This window comes from Corvus brachyrhynchos, unplaced genomic scaffold (assembly GCF_000691975.1).
Source record: "Corvus brachyrhynchos isolate BGI_N302 unplaced genomic scaffold, ASM69197v1 scaffold1, whole genome shotgun sequence".
In the NCBI taxonomy this organism is placed as follows: Eukaryota; Metazoa; Chordata; class Aves; order Passeriformes; family Corvidae; genus Corvus; species Corvus brachyrhynchos.
The window spans coordinates 2804221-2813339 of record NW_008237222.1 but is presented as its reverse complement, the minus strand read 5'-3'; the positions used below and the strand labels follow the sequence as shown (position 1 = coordinate 2813339).

General features: G+C 39.9%; 1 protein-coding gene across 1 annotated transcript in view; it reads left to right on the top strand.

The window, feature by feature from the left end:
- The window catches only part of KCNK10 (potassium two pore domain channel subfamily K member 10), a 65420-nt gene that overhangs the window by 21523 nt on the left and 34778 nt on the right, over window positions 1-9119 (top strand). The window contains exon 2 of the mRNA XM_008629693.2: window positions 1778-2106. Coding sequence (XP_008627915.1) covers window positions 1778-2106 — 329 coding nt within the window. The remainder of the gene's footprint in view (window positions 1-1777; window positions 2107-9119) is intronic.

The following is a 9119-nucleotide window of genomic DNA, read 5'->3' as shown; positions in this document are numbered from 1 at the left end:
ATTTATTACATGAATACTTTCAGGAGACAGAGAGAATAAATATACTGATATCTTACAAGAAATGTGACTTCTTTTTAATACTGTTACTCTTCTTCGTATTGTCACTTGAAGTTCTTAATATTTACATGAAATATATCTGGAGGTAAGAGAAAAGTTTGATGTCACTCCATCTTGGCTAAATAACTGTTGGGAACCATAATGATCTTTTGATGGTCAAACTGCGCAGCTGTGCCACAGGGTGTTGCAAAACTGAGATACACAAAAAAGGAATCAACTACAAAGGTTTTTGCTCTGATCCTAGATCCTTTATAATCTATTTGGTATCTGGAGTCTCTAAATCATTTTTGAAACAAAATATTAACTGTAAGTATAAAGCAACTGTAGATTTCTGCAGTTTATTGATTATCAAGTAAACTGAAAGCTCTATCCTCCATGCAGTGTTTCAAAGATGTATTACTTGGAGGAAAATGTGACTGTGGTAAAAGCCTGAGTTCTGAAATTATTCAGTATCGTAAAATGGTTTCTGTTGGAGAGGAGTTGCAGCCCCTTTCAGACTCAAAGTATAATCATGTTGTATGTTTAAATTTTAGACAATGGGGTTACCGTGCCACTCTGATGGGATGTTGTAAATCTTTCTGCTTTAATTTCTAAGCAAAACAGCAAAGACACATTGTGAATAAATTCAGAGAATGCTCCTAAAGTCACGGTGTTTTAACTGTAATGTGATTTAGGTCTGATATGCAATAAATTAATCTGGTTTCAAAGAAATTACAGGCCAGTGGCAGCTGCACCATGGTAAGATTACACAGGAATTTTGTTTAAAATAAATCCAGCATCTTCAAATCCTACATGTGGTACCATTATACCAGTGTATGCTGAGGAACCCAGCCTCATCCTGCCATTGGTAACTCTAGCAACAGAGTGGGGAAGTGTGATGATGAGACACCTGAATTATTTGGAGATGACCCAAACTTGATTTAGATGCCTTGGTGTCTTGACATAGTGGTCAGGCTATTAAGTCCAACTGGAGGTCAGGGCTTCTTAGCTCTGATGTATTGCTAAGCTCATCTGGACTATACAGTGTCTCAGTCCCAAGGTGAGAGGTCCACAGTTGCACTTGGCAGGTAACTTTGACCTCAGACATCTCGTATACTCTGGCTGACACATGATTTATGCTAAAATTTGTGAAGCTTCCAGGCTCTAAGAATGTTTTCACAAGCGATGGTTTTGTGAATCCAGGTAAATAGTACGGGCCAGTTTATGTTAGTGAGCCAAACAGCACTGCGGTTTGCAAAGCATTTCCTGTTTCTGTCAATACCAGGTCAGGTAGTGGTCAGTGTTCATTAACAGTTCAATTTCTTAGCAATATTAATACTATTAGTATTATGATTTAAGGATGTAAATCACTACCAGGGTCTTTCACCAAACACCACCATGTGTAATTTATATCCTAGCTAGTCAAAACTTTCATGTTCATTTTGCATAAATGGTTTTCTGCATATTTGTGAAATTTTTGCATATGTAACTGGCCTATCCAGTTCTAGAGGTAATGGTTGAAGTTCTAGAGGTAATGGGCAAAGCAAACCCTTGAGGTGTCCATTGTGTATGGATGGACAAAGCAGACATGGAACCTTCCAGATGAGAAGAATCACATCTCTGTGAAGAACATGATTTATGTAAAAGTCTTGAAAGTATTACTTCGGAAAGTTTTTATGAAAATCAAGGTCATACCCTAAGAGATTTGATTTTGAGTAAGATTTTTTACTTTGTGTTTCAGTGGCTGTTCCCTCACCAGTGCCAGCTTGTGAGCCTGAGCCCAAAACTAACGGGCATCACCCATCTCCACAACGCTCCATTTCCCCTCGAGCCACTGTTGTTGCTGCCATGGAAGCCCCTTCTCAAGGCCGGCAGAAAGTCATGAACTGGAGAACAGTGGTGGCCATCTTTATTGTGGTGGTAGTTTACCTGGTGGCAGGAGGACTCGTCTTCCGTGCCTTGGAGCAGCCCTTCGAAAGCAGGCAGAAGAACACGATCGCGTCAGAGAAGGCTGACTTTCTTCGGGAGCATGTCTGTGTAACCGAGCTAGAGCTGGAGACACTGATTCAGGTAGGCCATGTGAAGAAGACAGTACTTCTTGGAAGTTAGGAGAAACAGCTCGGTGGTTTATTGACCAGCTGAGTTGGTGGGGAACAGAATTGTTCACAGAGGCCTTGGAACGGGCAGCGTGAAGAGCAGGCTCTTTCCCAGTCATTTTACGGTCTGAGAAGCAGAAACTATGTCTCCAAAATATTGTAAATATAGAACCATAGAATCATAGAATAAGCTTGATTTGGAAGGGACCCATCAGGATCATAGAGTCCAACTCCTGACCCTATGCATGACACCCTAAGAGTCACACCATGTGCCTGAGAGCATTATCCAAATACTTCTTGGACTCTTATCAAGCTTGGTGTTGTGGCCAATTCTCTGGGGAGCCTATTCCAGTGTCCAACCACCCTCTGGGTGAAAAGCTTTCTCCTGATATCCAACCTACACCTCTCCCGACTCAGATTCAGGCCATTTTCTTGAGTCCTGTCACTGCTCATGAGAATGAAGAGTTTGGTACTTGTATTCAGTAGAATAATGAAAGATGTGTGCAAAGAATAGCAGAACTTAATATCTGGAAAAAATTTCTGAGAGAGGTGACAGATTTGCAAGACATTTGCCATCATCTCTACAAATTTTCAAGAGGTGTTAAGTTCTTAATTCTTTCTTCAAAATTAAACACAGCAACCAGGAGGGCACACAGAACGTGACAGATGGGATTTTTGAAATAAATATTCAGCCAAGAATTCTGAACTTACTGATATATTAACTTACAGGTTTACTGTTGTAATTTTTAAATAAATGAAGGAGGATGAGGTATAAAAATCAAAATAGAAAGTAATTGTCATTTAAAAGCTTTGGAATTTTTAGTCTGATCTAGTATGCGAAGTTTTAGAATCAATTTTGAAGGAAATGATTATCAAGTATACAAGGATGAATGGAAAATGTAATAATATGGAAGAAAGGTCTGTAAAGGATAAATGTATCTCTCATTGATTAAAACTCTAGGCAAGGAAAGTGTTATGGATCTTGCAACACTTCAGTAGAGTATCTTCTTGGATATCACGTAGAGGCCTATCAGTTAGCTGGGGGAAAACAAAGATTAGATAAGAAATGTGACGTACCTAAGGAATATATTTGAACTTTAGCCTCACATTTCAGATCTGAATTTGTGTCAGCCTTTCAAGAGCACAGTGTTGGGGTGTTGCACCAGAGCTCTATTGTTGATTTCAGGCTGTTTGGAAGAACATACAGCTATCCCCTGAATTCTTGTGTCCACCTACTCAGCTGTGTTAAAAAACCCTTTCTGTAAGTGAATCAAATTTATGAACTTATTTCTTTTAATAAGTTGTTCCAATATCTCATTGATGTGATAGAAAAGGCCTTCTCCTACTTTTCAGCCTAAACTTCTTTGCATATAGATGTGGTCTCTCCCTGTTTGTGCTCTGTATTCACAGAAGGCAGGTCATCGGTTCTTAGTCAAAAATGGTGTAGCTGTACCTGTACCTTTGGGCAGCCTGGTGCTATAGCTAAGAAGCCAAATCTGCTTTAGCAAGAAGTAGTATTGCACTGATGTAACTACACAGGTTATGGATCAGGGATGGCTTGGATCGCATCCTTGATCTGTCTACGAAAGGCAGGTGAACATGTTAGGTCAGCAGGGTCCAGGGATGTTGGTTCAGATGTGTTTCTCTTAGTGTTGCAGAGATCTGTATTTCCCTCTACTCCTTAGAGTATAATGATTAAAGGATATTTTGAAAACACTAAAAGCAAGAAGCTTTATTCCCTTGGTGGGATTTTCACCAGTAAAAGAGATGCAAAATGCATTCTTTCCAAGCAGAAAGCAGAACTCATATAAGATACAACAAGCAAAGCACCTCAGCAGATTGTGGGGTTCTGCATACCAACTGCAGTAGTTCTCTAGCCTAAGCTATGTACCAACACTGATAATTTTACGCAATATTTTCCCCTCTTTCACTTCAAAAATGGTGACACTAAAATAAAGAACAGACATACTCTGTCATTAGCAGACAGATATTCTGGACAAATCTTACCATCTTCTGAGGTTTCAGTATGTCCTCAGGTATTACACTGGGTAACTGGAAGTTACTGTGCGAAAGTAAATTAAAATGGGTTTAGCAGCTTAGGATGTGAATGTCTTAGGGTCAAGTGATGTGAAATATTGAAACAGATTTGTCAATAAAGAAGTTTCTTTGGATTCTTCTGTATATGTGGGGGTTGGGCATGCTGATACAGAAAACTCTGATGGTAACTGACTTGTGCGGAAGAACAGTGAACGAACTTGCTTGAAGATAATGTCAGGGAGTTAATGTTGTCCTTTCACAACTTCATGTCGACTGTCTCAGAGGTGACATCCCCCTGGCTGGCACAATGCATTTCTGCATTGCACCAAATGCTGCATCTCCCTTTACAGCTGTGAGTTCAGACTGATGTGGCAATCTCCATGGGTCCTGGCTGCTGCGCTGTGCAGTCTACAGCTAAGGGAACTATTAATAATTAATATTACTTGACTACCTGAAAGCCCTCAGACTAACACAGATCATACTCTACAGAATGACTGTGTTGATTCACCTCTGTGCTTTGGAGAATATGGAAAAATAGGAAAAGGGAGACTTTAGAACTAACTTGTATTATTTTACTGTGGGGATGGCTCTGGAACAATCTTTTAAGAAGACCAAAGGAGTATCGTGGTCCTTACAAGACCAATGATGACGAAATGTATACCTTTTCCTAAATTTCAATCTTTCAAAGGATTCTGCTTCGGAAAACCTGTAATGAAGATTTACAGCACTGTATGAGGAAGCCCTTAAAATTTAGTGGGGATGAGATATCCTTTCCATCTTTATCTACAAAAACCCATTGCAAATATTAGCACTGGTAGCACGAATGTGAATTGCTGAGTCCAGACTTAGAAGTTCAGTCATAGACTTCAGAAGAAATACAGTGATGAAAGCAGTGCAAATTCTTAGGAAGATTCAAAGTATTTTAAATTTTTTTTGGATTTTGGTTCAGGTCTGTCTGGTACTAACACAATGGCAGGTAATTTTTTCATAACAATGTCAAGGGTTTCACAGTGCAGTCAAAATTTTCTAAAGCCACCTGAAGCGGAAGTTCTTAACTTCAAATTTTTAAAATCCATTTCTGCATCTGAAGATATTTGTTGCAGTGAAGCCAGTACACTGTTTAAGGCTGGAGGTGATCTAGAGCTTGGCAAAATAGCGAATAGCAGATTAAGAAAATGACAACATTGTGTGTTCTATCTCAACGCTTCTGAGTTTTCAGAGTTAAAGAAAAATTAAAACCAGAACATGCTAAAAGACAATGAAACTTCAGGTGCTTTTAGTACATTTAGCTGCTTTGTACCTATTAAATCCAATAGAAGCTAGTAGGACTCAAGTTACTGGACATAGAGTTGAAAAGAAAAATAACATTGGTAGATATATCTGCTAACATACTACAGTCCTTTTCTTTTTGTTTTTATGTGTTATAAAATAATCTTATTAGTAGCTGGCATCAAAACCAAGTCATCCTGCCTTTGTAGTAACGCACACAGAGAGTGTGTGATGGGTAGGTTATGCTTCTCAGGAAGATCAGATTTTATCTACCATTAGGAGAGACAGGAAGACCATCTTTGTGTTTTAGTAAAGTAATTCCTATGGACTGATTAGGGCATTCATACTCTGTTTCTATATATCCTGTGCACTGTATATGAGTAAAAGCTTCCCTAATGAGTCCTGCTTTCTTAATGAACCCTGCAAAATTATGCAAGATGGAGTAGCTTTCTACTTAAGAAGTTACTTATGTTATTGTCAGACTGCTTTCTTCTTTCTTGTCCATCAGGGTTTAATTTAGGAATGTGAGTGATTATAGCATATATAAAAAAAATCACCCACCTGGTAACTAAGTCATATTATCAATGTCCACTAATGACTACAGCAACTCATTAGAGCTAGACTGCAAGCTGAAAAGGAAGCAGAGCTGGAAATAAGCTAGTCAGGCTTTACTGGCTAATTATGTTAGTAAGAATTCATATTTTGGATAGGCACTTTGAATTAGTGTTCTAAACCAGTTTTGCCCTGAAGGTAAGTAAGAAGGGGAACATCCTGCAGAGATGTTTAATTTTGCTGCTGCTTGCTTGGTTCATTAGTGTCATAAGCCAGCTTCTCTTTCCAGCCTGTTTCTATGTAAAATGAAAAGGATTTTCATGTGCTAGAAGAAATCTCTAGATAGAGCAGGAAAAAAGTAGTACTTTGAATTAAGTATGGAGAAGACTTGCATGTTGCTGAGGACAAGTCTGTTTGAATTGTGAAGAAAATCAGTGGTAAGTATCTGATTATTGAACCTTCTGTCTGTACCTCTGGAGGTTATCTTGTCCCAGCTTCCCATCTGCCCCTATCTTTATTTTACCCTGTTCCTCCTAAAAGGAAATGAAAAAAGGATTCCGTTGTCTTGGGTCGTGTCCTGGTTGGTGCAAGCACCCTGGTTTGTAACTTCAGTCCAGAGCTGCTCCAGCTGTGTAGGAGACAGACTGAGTCTAGGATGCTGCACAGATCTGCAGCTGTTCTGTAGCTATGCTGCTTCCAGAACTTAGGTGACATATTTGCAGAAGCCTTTTGGACTTAGTTCTCTGTGCAACCCTCAGACACAGTGCATACATGGCAATCAAATCACTCTTAAGTGTAGGTCAATAACTGGCTGATTGTCCCTGGCTAAAGTCCTTTATGAGATAGGCAGAAATATTCAAGGAATGGGCTTTGAAAGTTTGTTACTTTTGATTAAACCTGAAAAAAATTGCTGGCCTTGGTCCTTAGAAAATGCTTTTGTGGAAAAGTGGATAAATGGGAATTTATAATGAGGATCCCTAATCACTAGGGGTATAAGGGGTGGTGAGAATAAGTAGAGATGTAGGGAGTATAGAAAAAAGTTATTAAAGAATTAGTTACTAAAAGCTGCTTGCTAATGAAAAGCATCCCAATAATCCTAATAGAGAAACATTACAGCATGAAAGGCAATTGAAGCAACTTTTTGCATGCTTGATAGGAATCTGCTTGGAAAAAGAATTGTAGAGGGAGATAATAATTATTGGATTAGTATGATCTGTGGAGGGGAATTAATAGAACCAGGCAAAAAATGACAAGAATTTTCTTTTCCTATCAAATTCATATCCTTGATAGCACCTAGGGCAGGTATATCTTTGACTGTCTCAGCACTCGAGAGAGATATTATACTTGGCCTTGAAAAAGATTTGTCTTCTTCATGCTTGGGATCTTACTGGAGAAATTACAGAAACACGAGCAATGAATGAGATGAAAACCTTTCTTCACAGAGAAACCAGAAACAGTCAGTTTTGTGCCCCTCTCCTCATCAGCTGCACTGGCTTCCAGCTATCTTGTTGCTTATGGGTGTAACTCTAGACTTTTCCTTGATATAATCCTCGTATTTAGTGATCTAAATTATGTAAGAATGTACCTCATACACTAGTGAAAACCAGCATATACTCACTCACACCCTAAGGAGGATGAGATGTGTGCCTATCCAGGCACAGAGAGAACCACCTACACCCCAGGGGACAGGAACTGGCAGCTGTGGCCCCCACCAGTGCCAGCCAGGGAGGATGGCAGGCTGCGGGCAGCCAGGGGCATTGCCTAGCCCAGACTATCAGGTGCTTCCAGTTGACAAGTTGAGGCTGGGCTGGGACTTCAGCCCACAGGTCAGGCCCCAGCTTGAGAGAGCTTGTGGCTGGGCAGGGCAGAGCTGGGGCAAGCTGGAGCCCAGCGCTTGTTTGGTGTTGCTGGGGCAGAGATGGTGAAACCCCAGTAGTTTCTGTTTGGCATGTAAGGAGAGTATCATTGTCTTTATCCACAGAGAAGAGATACTGTTGTGTTCTTGTGTCGTGGGGAAGAACCCTTGACACCTGATGAGACAAATTAGTGCATCTTTCTCTGGACTTTGAGTCCTATAGGCAGCCCAGTGTGGGGTCATCCTTCATAGTATTTAATTACTGCTGTCTGAATATCAGCAAGTGGAATTAATGAAGTCTGTTTCAGACTGGGATGGAGTTTGATTGCACTCTGGGAATACAGGATTCAATTGTCCCAGTATCACCACAAATGCTGGGCTTCTGCTGAGGAATTTGCCTTTGGTCCCATGCAGACCATGTCACCAGACCTGTCTTTTTCGTTACAGAAGGACTGTAGTGTGCTGATACTAAAGGGACTGAGAGTAAAATCACATCTATGCAATGACAGGGAGCAAAACAGAAAGTTGTGATCAGAAATACATGTTTTTAAAAACAAATAATGTTGAGTACTTGTATTTATTTTGGTAGTTTTGTCATTCTCTTGGCTCCTAACAGCCTTTTGGCTTTAGCATACATCCATTACTTGAACATCAAGGAAGGCAATTTCAGCCCTTTGAGGTATTTTGAGTTATTACTTTCTCTGAATAGGTGGTATTTAAAAAAAAATTGCCCTAGGTTGGTAGTTATTGTTTAAAGAAGATTGCTCTTTCAATTAATAAAGTATACTGAAAAAACATTATGTACTTGAGAAGGAAAAAGGGATCAGGAAAGGAGTAAATGTGGAAAAGCTCTGGGTACTTTCATGACCTGTTACTTTCAACAATACTTCAGCTATAAAAGTAGCTGAAACTACTAGTTTAAAAATACCTTAAATATGTGAGGTTTAAAGGGATCAGGAAAGGAGTAAATGTGGAAAAGCTCTGGGTACTTTCATGACCTGTTACTTTCAACAATACTTCAACTATAAAAGTAGCTGAAACTACTAGTTTAAAAATACCTTAAATATGTGAGGTTTGTTGTAGGGTATGCCCAGCCACTGCCCTGGAGGGACGTCTGCTGAGATAAGGAAGATTGCTCAATCTCCCAGCAGGACCCCCTGGGAAGGCAGCTACTCTTCAGTTACGCGAGAAGACAGACCCAGAATCCTCTGGGAGACCCTGTGCAGATCCTTTGTAACCCATTGGCCTTTACCCTCTGACACCCACCCCCTGTA